General features: G+C 41.6%; 1 protein-coding gene across 4 annotated transcripts in view; it reads left to right on the top strand.

Annotated features, from left to right (window-relative positions):
• The window catches only part of TRIM71 (tripartite motif containing 71), a 63475-nt gene that overhangs the window by 35689 nt on the left and 8163 nt on the right, over nucleotides 1-19623 (top strand). For all 4 annotated transcript variants that reach the window (XM_075493218.1, XM_075493216.1, XM_075493215.1 and 1 more), the window contains 2 exons: nucleotides 7294-7461; nucleotides 17105-17239. In XM_075493218.1, coding sequence (XP_075349333.1) covers nucleotides 7294-7461; nucleotides 17105-17239 — 303 coding nt within the window. The remainder of the gene's footprint in view (nucleotides 1-7293; nucleotides 7462-17104; nucleotides 17240-19623) is intronic.

The following is a 19623-nucleotide window of genomic DNA, read 5'->3' as shown; positions in this document are numbered from 1 at the left end:
CAATAACAGGAGTCTCGGAGGTAGTCGGCTAGATCAGCTGGCCAAGTTACCTTGCACCCAAGAGCTTTTAGAAAGCTAGCTGATCAGGTGTTAATCTTCAAAGGCTGGGCAAATTCCAGGTGAGTGGTGTAGTGCTCCCTCCATATTTTGGGGGGGGTGTAACTGCAGCTGGCAGAAGTGGTGCTGTGAGAAATGCTTGGGATGCTGCAGTTCCAGGGCTTCGGGTGGGTGGCTATAACCAGGAGCTACAGTCATCACGTGAAGTTTTATTTGTAAGATTTTAACTGAAAACACAGAGGATGCAATTTTATAGTATGCTGGAGCCAGCAGATCCTTAAACCAGCTTTGTCAAAGGTGTGACTCCCTGTCTCCTAGCCCCAGTTTGCAGCCTCTTGTCGCGCCATTGCAGTGATGATGTGGCCTTCAGAGTGAAGTGGATCTTGATTGTCACTTCTAACCCAAGTCTCCTTTTGAATTTGAAAAAGCTCTTTTGCATTGGCAGAGACAACTGAAATGGTCTCTGCTCCACGCCCAGCTGACTGTTAATACTTGCTGGGTTTTCTAAACTTGATTAATGGAACTGTGTCATCCAAAAAAACTTTGCTTTTAACCTCGATGATTTGACTGACCCAATGTTGTCACGTCACCACTCTCTAAAATATGCAGCTGTTTTTACTGGCTTCATGACATCACAGCAGGACTGAAGAAGGTAAACGCCAAGAACTTTAAGAGTATGGTAGTCGGCTTGGTTTAACAGCTTGTTTAGCTTATCAGACCCAACTCTGGTTAGAAGATACTGTTCTTCCAGTTAGAACTTGAGATGAACGCTATCAATGAGAAGATTTACACTGATGTCCAGCTATGAGGCTGATGAAGTAACAGAACTGAACCATGTGGCTTAGCACTCAGCTGATATTTAATAGATAGCTGTCATCAGATGTCTCCATGTCCTTAGCTGTGGGGGGTTCTTCCTCCCTTGTGCTGGCCCTACTGCTATTCTCCTCCCAGGGTCAGCTGATCAAACAAACCATTTTCTAAAATTAATTTTCTGCTGTTTGTAAAGATCCCCAAATCTCTTTCACTGAGACTGGAGGAGCAGTGAAGGGGGGGGGGGGGGGGGGAAGGCAGGAGGTATAGGGCTGCTTCTTAGGGTGGCTGTTGGTTTAATTGTGGAGTGAAATGACAGCCTTGCGTTGTGTGTGGTTCACATTGGGAGCAGTGCTGGTTAGATTGGGGGTTTTATAAGTGAGCTTGCTTCCCTCTCATGTGCTGGGCCAGGAGATACCTGTGTGGCTGAGAAACTGGAGCAAGGAACAGAACCCACTGGAGCATCTGGGGAAGGAAAGGGTATTGACACTAGTGTTGGAAAAAATGCATGTGGAATTACAGCTTTACTTCCTACAAACAGACTTGCATGAGTCTAAAGTCATCTGTTAGCTGGGCTTTTATTATGCCATGTGGGGTAAGGAAGTCAAGCTGAATTTAACAGAAGGGCTGAATGGTCGGTCCTCTTGCACTTGATGAACTTATGAATGGACCAAAACTCATCTCTGTTCATCCAAGTGGCAAAGGAAGGTAACAAATCTGTAATGCTTCAAGGTGCCCGTATTCTTGTAGAAATTTTATTAGTAGAATATTGACCTGAATTTGAGAATTAACTTCCTTGTCTGCTGTGGAGACCTTCTGGAGTTGGTGTACCATTTCCCATTACCACTCGGAGTGGGTGAGGAATGCAGTGAGGAAAATTGGTGTTAAGACAGCCTCTTCTACACCAGAGCATTAAGTTGATTTAATACAGATTCTAAGAGTAATTTGATCATTAACTGGTACACAGAAACATGAGGTTTTTAAGTATCTCTGAAAGCGAAATGTTTCAGGTATACTTGCAAATAGCCTGTAGTTCTGATGTGCATCACATGGCTTGCTCATATCTTCAGTCTTTGTATTTAAATTTCAAAGTTATATCAGTGCAGAAGTTAAGGTTCCTAAAACTCTGATCATGGTGTGAAGCAAGTTAATTGTCACAAATTGCTGTTAAAATGGAAATGAAGGACCAGCTTTCTACAGAGTAAAAATATTACCTCTTTCCACTTAAATTTGCAACAATTATCTGTACCAAACTCTGAATCAGTCATCCTGGGTGGTGTATTTATATGCTGTTTAAAAAAAAAAAAGCTGCATGCATGATGCAGGGAAGCAGCTTTTTTCTCGGGGGGGGGGGGGACCACGACACTACGACACTACGACACACAAAACAACCAGAGCACAGTACTGAGAGAGGAGGACCAAAATTCACTGGAAAATTAGTTTATACTAAATTCATAGTCATCTAAGCTTTACACACTACCTAACAAAGCCACTGGTGTTTGAGTTATTGTCAAGGGAACTAGATAATAAAACACCTTTAGTAATGGAAAACTTTAGGCTATGTTAAGTATGACTTTTTTTTGTCATAAACTCAAACTAAGTTAACTTACAAATGCCATACTGAAACTTTTCCAAAAGCAGAAACCAAGAGGCTACTGTTTTTGTCTGTAGAATTTTTTTTTATTGTTGGTTAAGCTTACAGGGTAGCTTTTAGAGCATCAGACTTGTATTTTAAAGTAATGTGACCTTATGTGTTGCTGCCTTGTACAAATTCTTAACACTGTAGGCTTAAGTAGAACCACTGCAGGACACTGAAATGTCATGACAGAAAACAAATGCTTAAACATGGTTAGATTCCATGTGTTTTATTGACAACTGCATGCATATGTGCTCTTAAACGTGCTCTGAAATGAGAGAAATCGAGTGTTTGCAAGCTGGGAGGAGAAGGGCACTGTGAGTATTGCTGAAGTAACATTTGTTTAAACACAGGTTAAGGATAAGCCTCCCCAACTGCTGTTTCTGCTGAATTTTCCTCTGTCATGGTGCCTACTACATTCCATTGCTTTTGTCTGGGCTTGGTATTTGGGAAATTTTGGTGAGGGCTGGAAGGTGGGGGGGCACGCTGGAAGCTGGTCAGCAGTAAGGAGAGGAGTGCTGGTGTGGGAATTGTGGAGTGGGGTCAGGGTTTAACTTTAGTGGCCATTCATCAGATGATGATTGATTGCTGTGCAGTCCCAGGGGACGTTTAACAACATCTCCGCCCATCCCCCTGCCCCCTTTGAAAGCAGATGGACCAAAAAATGGGGAGAGCGACACCCAGGAATTCCTGCTGTTGTAAAATGTTTTTACGGTGCACTGTACAGCCTTTCCTGAAGCAATCACATTTATAGCCTTGCTGTTGTATTTCTTGGGCTGCTGTGGCTGTAAAAGATGAATAGCCCTGTAATATGGTTCACTGATTCTGTTTAAATTGAAGTAGGCTCCCTTTATTGTTTTGTGTCTAAAATTGTATGCCACCAATTCAGGAAATATTTCCTGTTTGGGAAATAATCAACCCATAGCTGATTTATTTTAAAATAAATCACTTTTAACCATCTCTAAAACTATTCCCCTCTTGCTTCTGACTTCTCCATTTAATTTTGGGGGAAATTCTAAAATACTAATTAATGTGGTGAAGCAATTCTTAAAAAAAAAAAAAAAATATCTACTAGACTTGCTTATGAACCTTTTTTCCCTTACTAGATAGTTACCAAAATGGGTGTTGTGAAGGCACCAGTTTTTTATCTTAAAACAATTGTATTTTTACTTAATTACTGCAGAAACAAACCATTAAATGCAATTCACACAATTCCGAATTTCTTTGAAAGGATAAATTTGGCTCTGCTTTCTTCTCATTTCTCTCTTTCCTTGCTGCCTCTCAGAATGTTTGTGTAGTTTGGAAAAAACAGCATGTTTGAAGGTTTTTGCTTATAAAACAGTTTTTCATACATTTGGGAAAATAGTGAAATTAACAGGACAGTAGTTAATTTACAGCTTGATGGATCTTTTGACTGTATCATCTCTGCCTCTTCAGATAAGGTGGAGGGGGGGAAGTTTTAAGACTTTCCTCTAAGTACTGTGGGGGTGTTTGGTGGTTTTTTTGGTGGTTGTTGTGTGTTTGTCTTTTTGTTTTTTTGTTTGTTTGGGTTCTTTTAAGCTGAGTATCATAAGCTGGTCTCTGTTACGGAAGATTTAGTATTACTCTTCCCTTCCTTCCCACTACCCCTGCCCATCCACATTTCAAGACCAGTCTTGTTATTTGTCATATAATGAGCATAGAAGGAGCAATATGTTGCTATATTAACAGTGCAACAGAAATTTGGGGTGGCCTTTTCACGTTGCTGAGACTGGAAGAAGGGGAGGCTCTGCCAGCCTTTTAGGTACACAAGTGCATCAAATCTGCATTGAGAACACTCTTTTGTATTGTCCTACTTCAATAGGACAATATATTGTTGATACGAGGGGTTTTTTTTTGCAGGGAATTGCTTGTTTTGGTAGATGTTTGGGGTTTATTTTCTCCCCCTTCTATTTAGAAACAGGCACAGACTTCATCTAGCAATATGTGACCTGTATGGCCACGACCTAGGGACTGGGATGCGAGCAGGCTTGAGCCTAACAATAAATGCCTGGTTGTAGTTGCAAGTGCAGGCAAGCTGGATGCTGTTCTCCAAGCTCTCTGTTAGCTCGGCTGGCACAAATTCCCTTTGCTGTTGCACCCTGCACAGCTGGGTACCTTCCAGTTTAATTCTCTGGGAGTGTAGTCCTGGTGCTTGGTAGAGCTGATGTACAGCCTGTTGGGTGTTCCCAACAGTGAGTATGTGAGATTGACCACAGAAGGAGAATTGCCCTTCGTGGACCTCTGCCAAATTGGGGTTTCTGTTGCAGTCTTTGTGTCCAAAAAGGAGTTTCTGGGGGGGTTCCTAGTGCTTCTTTGAAGCTGGCTGACTCTTCCACTTCACTTCTGGTGACTAGCTCCCTTCTGCACTGAGAGCAGCAGGGATTATGCATTTGTCCATTCTCACGTGTATTTAAGGTAACTGTTTTAAATAACAGCGTAATGATGGAGATCGGTCCATCACTGTCTACTTCCTCTGTTTCTGTTCACCGAAGCCTGTTAACTCTTTTGCTCTCAGACTTTAAATCTAGGTTGTTTTCACCATTTTGTTTACGAAGAAACAAATATGAGGTTTTATCAATGGCTTTGTAGTGTTTACCCAAAAGACTTTTCCCCTGCCATCTCCAACGTAATCTGCATATTTCTGAAGTGAGATTATGGCTCTTGTCTCTCTTCATTCTAAATTCTAGAGTGATGTTTTCCACCATGTTTGGTGGGTGGCAAGAGGCAACAGCTTAAATTTAGTTTCTCTTTGGTTTGAACGGCTGGATGCCTCTTTACCACTGGATGCTGTTACCTTACAGCAGGGGTGCTTGGGTGACAGGACTAATCTGTGGTGTTTTACCAAGCTTTTGCTTCTGGTGTTGACTATTTTGGAGGACTAATAACAGATTTAACTTGCTTCTGAACTTCTGTTCATATGGTCACCATTTTCCTTTCAGCTGCTGTGCTTGATTGAGGCCCCAAATCCCTGCTGTATGTTTTTAAAGTATATCAGATTCATATGACTTAACTTGATACCCTGTCTTGGTTTTCATTCTCTCTCAACTTCTCAGTTGTTTAAGTGGAGTCATTCAGCAACATGTAATAAACATTCCCTGTAATTTCAACAGCAAAATTACAGAACTGCATGAGCAAGTGAACATTGTATACAGATTTAGATAACCACAGCGTAAAGACAAGGAACCCTCCAGTTGAGGAAGATGATGCATTTGAATAACACATTTGAGAGCCAAGGCAGCTTTTTACTTACAAAAGACGGAGGATCTGAGACACTGCTTGAGGGTTTAGTATTTGAACAGAAGCAAAACATTAACAGTCTGTTCCAGTTTCCCTACAGCAAAACTTAACTTAAAAAAAAAAAAAAGATTTTAGTAAAATCTGACATGTGTGCACAAACACACACATACCCCTTTGAGAAATTAATCCATATACCACTTCAGCTGTTGTGCTTATAGGAGCTTAAAATGTCACTTTATGCAGCACAGGCAATCTGAGGGAATCACCTGTCCTGTTCTCCCCCTTCCTTTTGAGGGAGAAGAGGAAGGGGGATGTTACGCACCATACCATGAACTGTTAGCTGGAATCGGGAGTGGCTGGATGACAGCTGTGAGAAGACAGGCATATCAAACACTTGTCCAGTCTTTGTTCTGCTCCTTTCTGAGGTAGATTTCAAATAGCTGGTGATGTAAAAATTGTTTGTACTATGAAACCTTGTTTGCCATTGTATAGTAGACTTTTGACTCTTCCATGGTAATCTAGATTTTCTAACACGACGCTCTAACAAAAATAGTGTACGTAGCTAAGAGCAAGACTTTGAATACAGAACTTTCTTGTGTGGAAATGTTGTGCTCCTTCACTTGCATCTTTGAAAACAAAACAGCTGATTTCTGCTTGCCTGTAAGAAAACACACTTCCATGGAAGATGCTATTTCTGTGTGCTGCTTCCCTCTGCTGGGTGGAATGGGAACAATTATGGCTGATGAATGGATACAACTTCCTAGGCTAACATCTCATGTAAGACTTTCATTGTGATTTGAATATAGGGTTTTTAAGTGCTTTGTGAATAGAATAGGGTTTTAGTGGTTACCCACAGTTTACTGTAGCATGCAGATGCTCTGACGGGCATGCTAATGTTCCAGTCTTGTTCTCCTCCAACTCAAGCATCTGTAAGTATCACTAGCATAGAAGCACTATGTCATAGCAAGGATTTGTTTGCTGTGCTGTTGGGAGTGGCAGAAGGGAGTCTTGCCTAATATTGTCACTACCCTGAACATAAGGTATTTGCATATTTTGAAAGAAATAGAGGATGGTTCTTGGGCATGCATACTTTGTTTTCCTCTTCTGGGAGGTGGGTGTGCTGGTGCCGCAGTTCTCCAGTGCAGTGATTATTAAATGAGCCACTTAAGAGAATGTGGTGTTTGTGTATGCAGGAAAAGTCTTCACCTGAAACTTGCCATAGATGACATCTCCAACTTGCAAGTGTTGGCAGATGGCTTCCGCTCTTAAGAGAAGCTGATGTGGACACTTCCTAGTATTGTATTGCAAAGAGAACAATGACACTTCCATCTAACTGTTAGAGTATGATTTGGAGCTTACTGGGAGGGATAGCTCTTCCTCTGTGGAGAAACTATTGTGAAGTCTTTGCCTATTGCTACTGCCTCTAGCCATCTCCTTTGTAGTAGAGCTGTTGATTTTTTTTTTCATCCTGGCACTGTTTTCTCTTTAATTCTTCATTAGATAGTGATACAGATTTTTTTTTTTTCTTCTAGGTACTGCATTTCTACTGTGATACCTGTTCTGTCCCCATATGTCGGGAATGTACCATGGGCCGACATGTGGGTCACAGCTTTATCTACCTCCAAGATGCCCTCCAGGACTCCAGGACTCTCACCATTCAGCTCCTGGCAGATGCTCAGCAAGGACGACAGGCTATTCAAGTAAGACACTCCCAACTTGAGTACTCTATTTCCCTCTGCTTCTTTCCCCCACAGCTTGTCTGTTACAGGGCAAGGTGTCAAGGCAAAAAGCTCTCTGCTTCTGCTGTCAGTCTTCTCACCCCTTCTGTTCTCTCAGATCTCTGACAGAAGTGGTTGTGGAGCTGAAAACAAAGTGCTGTTATATGAATTTTGCATTCTTGCAGCATAATCCTGTCATGTAAATCACAATATATATGAAGCTCTGTACAAATGCACTTGAGCGTGAAGAATTTTGAAGAAAGTTCTGATCTTGTATAGCAGCACCAAGCTTGTTTTTTTTTTTACAACTGAGACTTATTTTCAGCTTTCATGCCTGTACAGCATCTAGCACTGTAACTACTTGTGACTCTCGTTATGTCTTCAATTGCCATGAAATATAAAATACTAATCAGCTATTGGATTAGTGTGAAACTCCTAACCTGCCTGTGTGAAGGACCTGGAGCTATCTCCATACAAGGATTACTCTGCACACACAGATGCGTACTATAACTGCCTATTATTGCATTCTACCTTGGCTATGTTTTATAATGCAAACATAAATACTGAGCAAGGAATGGAAGGAAGGTAATACAGTGCTTCAAACTACAGAAGAAATTTACATAGGGAAGTAAGCTGCAGGGATATGTAGGTAGTTACTTTTGCTGAATAATATCTAGTAGTAACTGTTACATGATACTAGCAGTAGTTTTGCTTGTATAATGAGACTTTGGATGGGGAACATCATGGGAAGCTATGCTCCACACTACTATCTTCTTGGTTTTTTTAGCCTCAGATGCTCTAGATTTGAGCTGGATATTCTGAAACTCAACGCTTCTATGTGATTTAACTAATAGGTTGGGGTTTTTTTGAGTAAACATTGGTAGAATGCCATGTATAGAAAGTAAACTTACTTTCTGAATTGGGTGTGCTTTCCTGGCACATGCATGGTACAAACAATAATAATTTTAAAAAACCCAAACAAACCCATTGTCTACCCATCATTGCTTGCTTCTAGTAGATGAGGATTTGAGTAAGTCTCTTAAATTTTCTTACTAAATAAAATCTGTTAAATCTCTTCTTCCATTGTTATTGGCAGTGACCACTCCTTCAGTCTCTCCTGGCTCACTTTCCTGTAGTGCTATGAATTCCTGTGTGCTCTGGGCAGGTTCTAGATATAGGGCGTGTGTGTCTTAGACTGACTGTTTTGAAGTTGGATCCCTTTCTGTGATGTGACAATTTTTCTGCCTAGCAGAATAAGACAACTTCTAGCCTGTCAGATAGCTATAACTCTTAAGTAAGCTTGTTGAGTGGGACAGGAGCAGTTAACTTTTCTCTCCTTAAGTCTTTGCACTTGTGGAATGAAATAAGAAGTATTATGATGGTATAGATATTAAACTGTTGTTGGTGTCTCCCTTTAGCTTGTGATAACTTGTTACAACAGAACAGCAAACACCAAGTTTTTAGAGCTGGATGGCTAATTTAATGCTCCATCTTAAAGAATCTTGCAAACCGTAGCTTCTTCCAAGATTTGTTTTAAATTTGATCATAAGGCTCTTCAGCAGTATCCATACTGAAACATTTAACATGTCCCCAAAATGAGCAAGAAGGGAATTATACTAGTTTAAAGAACCTCACTGGTGCAGCGTTCTGAATTTCTCCAGGCTGTCCTAGACAAGGGCTTGTCTGTTGGTAATTAAATTGCTGCTTGTGACCTCCAGGGCTCTTAATCATCTAACTGGTGTGAATAAATCATCTAAGAAGGGACTGACTCTTAGAGTAGAAACTAGCAGAATATCACTGAATACCACTCTACTGCTATTGCATGAATGCTTTTGTGCCTGCTTGCTTCCTACTGGGTTTACCTTGCTTATTCCTCCCACACTTTCTTCTGGCTTTTAGGTTGGAGGCTTCTGCCATTGTGGTGAGCTGACTGCTTTTTGATGGTGCAGGTAAAGGGTGGGTGGTACTGGCTGTACTCATGTAACTCAAACAAGCAGCTCAACTGAACTTAGTTTGTGCAGTTTTGCCCTGGTTTAGCTACAGCCCATCCAGGTTAAGAGGCTGTCTTGGAAGTGTTAACTGGGCAGCTTGTGTAAAGATTCTGTAAAATGATCCATGCTTTTCAAGAACTGAGTTTCTCTTACTAGTTTAGTGGGCATTTTAATCTGGACTGCTGTACAGAAAAAGGCTGTAGTGAGCAAGCAGATCAGTGATAAAAGTTGAGGTGGTGGTAGTCAGTGTGTGCGTATGCAGGGATGGGAAGACTGTACAACTCGAGGGCTGCTACCTAAGCAACACTAGCATGTGATGAGCATGTGATGCAGTTAAAAGCAGAGGTGCCTGACTCAAAGGTTGATGCAGTGAGCCTGCTGCATAAGAAAGTTTTCATGGAGCAGAGCTTTCCTTGTTCTTGGGACAATAGGGCTGTGAAGCTATATGTTTATCCCAGGGAGGAGACAGCATGTCAGCATGAATTTAAAACATACTCTAACTAGCTTCTAAATTAAAAGAAATTGGCTTGAGTGCTTTTGTTAAAGTTTGAAAACAGTCAACAGGGGATTAAATGCCAGTACAAGCTGCAATATGAGGAACATAGACTGGAGCTCTATGAGGCTTGAAAAATAGTATGCTGTAGTAACACTTCTTAGTGGGACTGATTCATACTGCTGTACTAGTAACTGTAGCTCTCCGACATGAGATGTTGAGGACGAATGAGGAGGGGTAGTTGAGAGTAAAGAGGAAAAGATGGAATTTGAAGGGCGTTGCAGGAGAGAGGAAATCAAGCCATGAGTCAACTGGCTGGAGAGTATCTGGTTAACCAAAGTTGAAGGCTTTTAGGAAGAAATGTTTATTTAAACTCTTCCTGCAGCTTTGGAGGAAAGATTGTTTTTCAGACTTTAAAAAAAAAAAACGCTGTGAGTTGGGATACATTTCAGCCTCTTGATCCACTGAAGCCTGATCTAGTCTGTCACTCCTGAAAAGTCCAAACCTCACTTTTCAAAGGAGTTGAAGTCCTCTGTAAGAAATAGTAATCCTGGCAGCAAGAGGCTTGCTTTTTTCCTCAGTGAGGTTCTGCAGCAATGGAAAGCTTCCCCTGCTTCCCTGTGCTGCGCTGGTCCTGGCCTGGATCATATGTTTCTAAGCCTGTCCCTAACACAAGAACTTACGCCTGTGTGCCTGAGTGGTGAGCTGATCCAGCTGAAAGGGTAACCTTTCTGTAGGATTACTTTTTGGCTGGGTCAGCCCCCCTGGCTGGTTCACTGCAGTGCCACAAGGACTGTCAATGGTGCTAGGGAACAGAGCAGAAACACCCAACCCAACTCTGTTGCTTGTAGGACCTCTTTCTTGTCTCAGTGGAAGGCTCTGCTCCTTGCTCTGGGATGCTTTTCTAGCCTTTTCAGAGACTTGAATTGATTCACAGGATGACATGAAAGCCAAAGTTGACATTGGATTAATAGGGTGGGGGGAAGCAGGACTGCTGCCTTGTTTTACCTCACAAAGTGCACACTTAGCTGTCTTCTTTCAGAATTTTTTCCAAGGACTGGGCCACAAACTGAACGTAAATCTCTTATGATGAAAGATAGATGGCTTCTTCAAAATGTCATGTTCTTAAAATACATCTATACATGTGTAATTGTATATATATGTGTGTCTGTGTGTAATCTAATGCACTTGCGTAACAGTAAAGCCCTGAGTGCTTATTCCCATTTAGGGTCAATTTCCAGGTGAACATGTTAAAATACAATTTGATCTGTTCATGTCGGTTGTCTTAAAAGTGGTTTTATTGGAAAACAAACAAATTCTTTCCTAGCTGAGCCTATAGTTGTTTTTGCCGGGGTGTTTGCCAGTGCAGGCTTCCACATTTAAATTAATGCAGCGAAGACCGGTCACTGCAGAACACAGAGGGAGCCACTCTTGCCTACCAGCATGAAAGGCTTAGGAGTTGGTCGTAAGGCAGGTCAGCTATTAAGGCAATGCCTCTTCTCTCCCAAATTGTGGAGGAGGTGGTATGAAGTAGGTTAACACTTTTATTCTAGGGAAGGGGGGGGAGGGAGGTACTCTAAGACACTTGGCTAGACGGAGGAGGAAGCTGATCTGTTGCCTTGAGCCTCTGCCCTTCAGTGGAAGCTTCCCTGTGGGTTGCCATATGGATCTGTGCTGCCCGGAGGTCGATACCCGAGAAGGATGGCACCGCTGTGCTGCAAGGGATCGTTCTGGGGTTGTCACATCAAGGTAGCTCAGGCACCCTTGTGTGTGGCTTTGAAGTCAGGCTTGTAGGTTTGAGAATCTGAAATGAAGCTTTGTAAACAAAATGGAGTCAGTTGTGCTTTCCTCCATCTAGGATTTATACCAACAGAGGCTGAATTTCTTTGTGCTTCTAGTTATTGTTTTGTGTTGCATTTTAGTGAGTTCCTTAGTGTAACGTATGAGCAGATGGTTATTGGGAAAGATGGATTTGACATGTGTCACTGTCCAAACTACTGTTCTGCCTAGAACTTTAGGCAAAAAGTCTGTTCTTGCAGTACAAACCAAAGTGATGGTTTGTTGGTTTCTGACATGAGTTAACCTGGCCTCTAGCCCTCCCTCCATCAAAGCTTCTTTTAAAATTCTCTTTGTGAGAATTTTTCTTTATGTGAGAACTTTTTTAGCATTTTACACTTTTTAGGCTGAAACCTTTAAATTAGGAAGTTTATATCCAGTTCTTGATGCCAGAGAAAGCTGGCTCGTTATGTCCTGGTTGTTCTATCCTGCTCTGAAATGGTGATACGTAATTGGAAAGGTTCTTTGAAACGAGCCCTCTGTATCTTTTTGTTACCATAAGGAACTGAAAACAAACTATTTATGGATGGATCCATATTGAGGATCCAAATCCTCCATATTGAGGTGGGGAAGTGTGTATTTAAGGTTCTTCAGCTGTTACCTGTGGTCCATTCACCCCTGAAATACCGAAGGATTCCTCTGAAGAAGAAGTTTGCTTTCAAGTTTGAATTTTCTCTCCAGAGGTTTGGACTTTCATTGGAAGACTAGGACTAGCAAACTTAAAAATTGGAATTAGTGCCAGTCATACTGGCACTATTGGGGTCCAGTATGACTTTGCTCTTCCCCTTTTACTCAAAACTGGCTGGAGCATGTAGGAACTGGCCAGGCACGCCTGGGTCTCCTGTCTTGTCCTGGAAAGGAGCGTTTGGTTTAGCATGCTGTATGTAGGCACTGGCACACAGGGTTTACATAAGGCTTGTTTACGCAGATCTAGGTCTGATAAGATGTAAAATGCTGTGTGAATTATAGGAATAGCTACCTTGGCGTGTTAATGAAGCAGCCTTTTAGGTTTGTACAAAATGTCCAGAGAATAAAATCTTTGAAAGATGCACATTTAATAATTCTCATTAAATCCTTGGAAGTCTGAATGTACAGGTAATACTGCATGCCATTGTCCTCTTCTGCTAAAGTGTGTTCTGAATGTTATTTGTTGCTACTTGGGTAGGTTTATTGAGAAGAGCAAGAAATTCTGAAATGTGCTGGTAGCAATAGCTGGTGATGGATGTCTGCATTGCTTTCCTTCATGAAAACATGCTTGTCTGCCCCACTGGAAGCTCTATTTGCAAGGTTTCCTTTTGTTGTGGCCTTCTGGAACATATCAGCCGCACAAACACTGTCATTACTTAAATTTTACTCTGAGGAATTGGAAGTACCAGTTTCAACCCTAGAGTTTACAAGATACACTGCAAAGTCCTCTTTTTTTTTTTTTTTTTTAATACAAGGCATTGGTGACATCTCTAATAGAATGGGGAGTATATTGGCTGTCTTTAGGCACCTGGGAAGTCATGAGTGAATAGGTACAGCTGCAAATGAGCGATTTACTGTATCAACCAACAGCAGGAAACAAAACAGTTGTTATCCATCTCAAATTCAGTAACCCAGTGAGATTCTCTGCTAAACACAGGCTTTGTCTTCTGTTTCGCCAAGCATGTGAACTGGCTGACCATCTCATTCACTAGCACTGGAATAATTATGACATACCGTGAGGAGAGTGCATTAGAAATGCTGCTTTTCTTTAAAAGGGTTTGTTGTTAAAAAGATTCTGTGGTGCCTGACCAGAACAAGAAGTGCTGCTGCTTAACATGTTTCCTAAAAAGTTAACCTCTCTGAAGACAAGTTCTGCACAGGAAATGCCTGCAGAACAGCAGGAGAGAGTTATCATGGCAGAGCTGTTGATATCTTACAGTAATCAAAGAGAACAAGGGATTTCCATGTAAAGAAGGCTCCTGAAAGTTGTACTTAAAGCTCTTGGCTTTTGCTTCAGATAGATAACTTGCCTGTTGCCGTTCCCTCCCCACCATACCATTGTCTGCTGCTCGGTTTGATGCTGGTCAGCCTTCCTAGAACAGGCTGTTCTAGCCTGTTTTGGCAGAGTGCAGGATCATGTGAATTTGACCAAAACTTTGCCAATATCCTGGACGATATTAGAGCCTTAGTGTTTTGGGCATCCTTCACTGATCTGAGCTGTTCAGACTCAGGCAGGTAAAAATAAATCCAGATGATGACATGAGTTGTTGGTAGACAACCTTGTGCTACTGAGTACAGTTACTTGCCCTACCATAACTGGTTCCTACAGATGAAAGACCACAGCATCCACAGGGAATTAATACCTCTCCTGCTATGACAGAGTTCTTGAAAGGTGGACTCTGGTTTTGGTGAAGAGTTGAGGGAAGTTGAGATTGCTCTTAGCTCTAAGGTACGAGGAAAGCATACACACAGATCACTGTCCTAATGGGTACTGCTGTACAAAAAGCGCAAACAAGTAAACCAAGACTTTCCTGCTTTCACAGGGCTGGAATTGGAATATGAGTGGATAGTGTAGTTTCCCTAACACTTCTCAAGGAGATACCTGTTTTTCTTTGCAAGAGAAGGGAGGGTGTTTTGCTGTACTTGACAAGAATCCAGGTCTGGTTTGGCAGAAATACATACCTTTTCCCTGCAGTAGAAGGTGGTTCTGTATTTGAATGGCAAGTAGAAATGATAGAGGCACAGTATTCTTACATGTGAACTCCTCCAGCTAGAACTGAGACTAACTGGCTTTTATGAAGCCTTAATCTGGGGCCAGTTGTGACTTCATGTCTGCTTTGCAAATTGTAATGAGATTTCTACTTTCTGTCAACTTGGAGTGTTGAGTCAAACTTGTCTGCAACAAGCTTTGAGTGAAGGCAGGTCAGGTCTGCCTCCAGTGGGACTGGGATATTTAGGCTGTCCATGAGTTTGAAGACATTCCCTGTTAAAAATGTAGGGAAGGTGACTGACCTTGGAGTTGCATGAAGGAGGAACAGCTGAAAGGCATACTCCTCTTACTGACCCTGGTGCTGCAGAGGGGCTGTCAAGTAGCACTCCTATTTTCCTCTGCCAGTTTGCAAGAGAATTCTTTGGATTAAAGATCAGAAACATTACCTTGCCTTATTTTCTAAGGGTTGTATTCACCTTTTCTCCAGAGACTAATCACCTGACCAAGTTAGTCTTCCTTTTCCTTTCAGTTCTCTACTCCTACGTGACCTGGAAGAATGCATCTAATTCAAACTAGTTGTCTTTTAAATAACTACCTGGAATGAAAATGTTCAAGTAACAGTATGCTTCTGTTTTTATGCTTTAATGTTCCCATTGTTGGCATAAACGAGATGTTGTTGAACTTGCCAGATCAGACTTTGAAAATACTAATTCCATAAAAGATAATAAAAAGCCCTGTCTGACTTTCTAGGTGAAGCTGGGTCACAGTGGGTAGTTCACAGATTGTTACTTCAGGTGGTTCTTAGATTGGTACATACTCAAATACAGAATTAAACTGAGGATATTTTCCATAAGGCCTTGAATGTACAGTAAAGCCTTTAAATTACATTTTTGCCCACTCTATCAAGTCTGCATTTCTGAAGATTAAAGATGTCTTCTGCCAGAGCATTCCCTGGCTACCTAGTCTGAAGAACAGCTCAAGTTCTGAAATGGACCAGTTCCTCATACCAGAGTGAGGGAAAGGTGTTGTAAAGTCTATCTAAAATGCTGTATTTAAAAACAAATACCCATGGCTATTTCCATGGCTTTCAGTATGTAATGTGGAAAACAAAGGTGAATTTGAGTTACGTTCTCAGCTGTCAACAACTTGTCGAGCTGCTATAGTCATGTGTAGTGTGTTGGTAGAGGTTTAGATGTCTTGTGTATGTTGCTTAACATTAAAATTCTAGAAATAAAATACTATGATGTGCCGAGTTTATGAAAAGAGAAAAAAGTAAATGCTTGATGGCACAGTCACAGAGTAACAGGATGGTTGAGGTTGCAAGGGACCTCTGGAGGTCTTGTCCAACCCCCCTGTTCAAGCAGGGACACCTAGAACCAGTTGCTCAGGACCATGTCCAGGTGGCTTTTGAATATCTCCAAGGATGGAGACTCCACAACCTCTCTGGGCAACCTGTGCCAGTGCTCAGTCACCCTTACAGGGGAAAAAAGTGTCTTCCTGATGTTCAGAGGGAACCTCCTCAGTTTGTGCCCATTGCCTCTGAGCCTGTCACTGGGACCCACTGGGAAGACTGTGGCTCCGTCCTCTTTGCACCCTCCCTTCAGGTGTTTGTATACCTTGGTAAGATTCCCCCCTGAGCTTTCTCTTTTCTAGGGTAAATACCTTCATGTACTATCACTTTGTTCTAGAATTTTGTAACTAATAAACTAGTATCTTTTTAACGTCTTAGGGGTTCAGAACCTCATCTGCATGTTAATGCTGGTTCACTGTATGACAAAGGTGTTGAAAAGATTCATTTAACTGATGCTATTGAACCTTTTCCATTGGGAACTGCGATCCTTCAGATTTGCCAGTTCTTTATCTTGTTTGGTTTTATGCCCTTTTCTGTAATATTTTGTGAAACTGGGAGCAGTTTGGGAAGGATTTTTCGAGGAAACAATTTTTTCTTTGAGGGGAGAAAAGACATGTTCCTTCCAGATGCATTCTGCCTATTTGCAGAATACTACTACAGAATGTTTTAAAAATACTAGTATTACAAGGTTATATTAGAAAGAATTTGGTCTCTATCCAAGGTGTGAATAACTGTATGAATGCTTCTTAATGATAACCATCTAATCTTTGTTTTTTCTTTTTAAAATTGATTAACTTCACATTCTGCTAGGGGTATTTCTGTGCAGCTCAGATGCATAGATTAAACAGTCTGTTCCCTACAGTGTCGCTTCTTACTAGAAGCAGAGCCATCACACAACAACAGTCTGAACCATTTTTGAGGGACGAGACAAACTGGGTTCTCTATATGTAGGAAAACATGAGTATGAATTTCTGTGTGAGTCTCTTGAGTTCATACTAGCTGCTTGCTGGACTTGCACAGGGAATTTAGTCCGGTGGTGGTGGTGCATGGTACAATGAAGGTGTAACTCCATGTAATAGATGTATTCAAAAAATTTTATGTCGGTTTTCAGGCTCTGATGTATGAAATGGGCTAAGGCCTGGTAAAAAAACAAGAGTTACCACTTTTTGCCTGCACCTGAAGGCACAGTGAAATGTAAGCAGCAGTCTTCTGATGCATTTCTAAACGGTTTGGTTGAGCCCTAAGTGTGTTGTCTTTTTTTTTTTTTTTCTCCCCAGCTGAGTATTGAACAGGCCCAGGCTGTGGCAGAGCAGGTTGAGATGAAAGCGAAGGTGGTACAGTCTGAAGTCAAAGCAGTGACTACTAGACATAAGAAGGCCTTGGAAGAGCGTGAGTGTGAGCTGCTCTGGAAGGTATGCACCTTACATTTGTGGTTGGAACTGCTGACGAGTGCCTTTTCAAACTGAAAACATGCTTTTTAACTGGTACATGGCCACATTCTGATATCCTCCCCCAAGGAACACTGAATTGAAACACTACAGTTTACTGTGAACTCATTTTGCTGTAGGTAGGAGGATGCTGGATTCTGGCCCTGGTTGGTTTTTGTGCTGAAGCTCTCTCTTAATCTGAGAAACTGGTTGGGTTTTTGTAGGGACTTAGGGTATCCTCACCAAGCTCAGCCCCACAAGTGGGGTGGGCGCTCCCCCTGCTGGCCCAGCAGCTATGCCTCACATCGCGGTACTGCCCGGAGAAGAGATCGCCTTTAAACACCGTGTTTAAAGAATGTCTTTAAACCTCTTTAATACGTTGCTGTAGTAGGTATGTAGTAGATGGGTTTTCTTACATGATCTACTTCTCATAAACAAAGGAAAGGAGCAAAGCTGTATATGCTGTGTCCCTTTTTAGAAGGACTAGTAGAAATTCTGCAAGGCTTTCATTGTCCCTGCACCTAAAAACTTACTTTACTCTCAGTCAAGGTAGCATCCCTCTGATTTTTTTTTTTAAAGTAGTAGAAGAAAAGAATACCCTCCAGCAAGAGCATCTGCACAGTCCCAAACTCTTGCACTCACTTCAGCCACGATGTATGTGTGGCATTTTGAAAGGAGGAAAGGAAGTAACAGCAAAGTTTCTTATTCTGGAAAGGTAACTTAGTGGTTGTGGCTCTTCTGCTTGTTTAGCACAGATTAGTTTGGACTGGCCCTTTGGGTCCGACTTGTAGAATTGAACAGAAACCCATGCTCTGCTGTTGGATTAGGTCTTTTAGATCAGCGAGTCAAACTGATTTGTCCTGTGGCCACACTATTGCTAGTACTGGTATAGGGGAGAAAAAATATGTGGTCAAGATGGGAAAAGCGTAGGAGTAAATTGAGAATGCTCCTTTAATATACAGTCGTATCAGATAGTGTGGCAGGAAACCAGGTGCTGTGTGGCCGCTGCCTATACTAGCAGAGCCGGGCAGGATGGCACGTACACATGGTTGGTGAGGCATGTGCTGCCAAGAAGCAGTGCCATCCTGCTGAAGTTCTTCTCCCCTGCCTCTTCTCCATCAGCATTGATTGGAACAGTAATTTCCTGGTTTAGTATCTGTTGCCAGCAAAATGACCACTCTTACCAGAGTTTATTGTATGGAACTACTTTAGCTACAGTGAGACTAATCCACTAAAAGAGAAGTTTGTTTTTCTGTAGTTCTTTTATAAGTGTCAGTGGCAAGATTAAAAATGCACTTTATATAGTTGCTGTACTTCTAATGCTGCTTTTTCTGAGGTATTTGGATTGAGGGAGGTGAGTTCACTTTCCACTGTTAGCCTTCCCAAGAAGCTTGGCAGCCTTCTCTTTTGAGGTATTCCTAGTACAGGAGAAGAAAGAGCTGCCCCTAAGCTATTTGTATCCCAAGAGGCTGCATAAATGCACTTTGTTGGAATGTCTGCACCGAGAACAAGTTCTCTTCAGGTTATAAAACATTATTTTAAGAAGGAAACTTGATGGAGGTGGTAATTCATTCTAGCAAAAAAAAGCTGAGTGTATTAAGCTCTCATATGAAGCATGTTAGTGAATAATTTTGGGTACCAAAGCTGAGGCCAAGGATTAAGCTGATACCTAAGATTAGTAATCTTTTTTGGAAATCTATTGGAGAAGAAGCATCTCTGACTTCTTTAACAGTCTGGTAAAACCTGCATGCCTTAACTTTAAAAGAAACAGCATATTTGTACATCTGTTATCTAGTCAGTGTATAACCAAGGAGTCTTCAGACAGTGAGTTGTCCCTCATTAAAATACATTGCTGGTATTGTTCTGCAGCCAAGCAGGTATTCAGACATAAGGAAATGTATTTTTGCAACAATAAAGCAATTACATGTTTCATTAGTTTTACAAGGCATATGTCTTTGCCAGATGATCTAAAGTGATTTTTTTTTTTGCAAGTAAAGATAAACACAGGCTTCTATAAAATAGTTACAAACAAACCATTTTTGCTTGAGCTTCAGTCCCCCAAGCAGGGACTGGCAGCAACCTTTTCTGTCATTTGAAGTGACATTATAAAGCATCCTGTTGTAAAGCACTAGCTCGGCATGACTGCCAGTATTCACAAGAAAATATTAAAATAATTGGACCCTAAAAATCCCTGGAGATAGGTGTCTGATATTATCCAGTCACACGAAAACAGTTCTGGCAGGCAGGGGAATGACAAGAGTCTGTGTGCGTGAGCTGATGCTGACTCCTAGCCTCAGCTTTGTGTGATAACAGCCTGCCTTCTGAAATTGGTCTCAATTCTGGTTAGAGAAGCCTTAGCCTCTGCTCTT

The sequence above is a fragment of the Mycteria americana genome, chromosome 2, assembly GCF_035582795.1.
Source record: "Mycteria americana isolate JAX WOST 10 ecotype Jacksonville Zoo and Gardens chromosome 2, USCA_MyAme_1.0, whole genome shotgun sequence".
Lineage (NCBI taxonomy): Eukaryota > Metazoa > Chordata > Aves > Ciconiiformes > Ciconiidae > Mycteria > Mycteria americana.
This window is presented reverse-complemented; position numbering and strand designations above follow the sequence as displayed.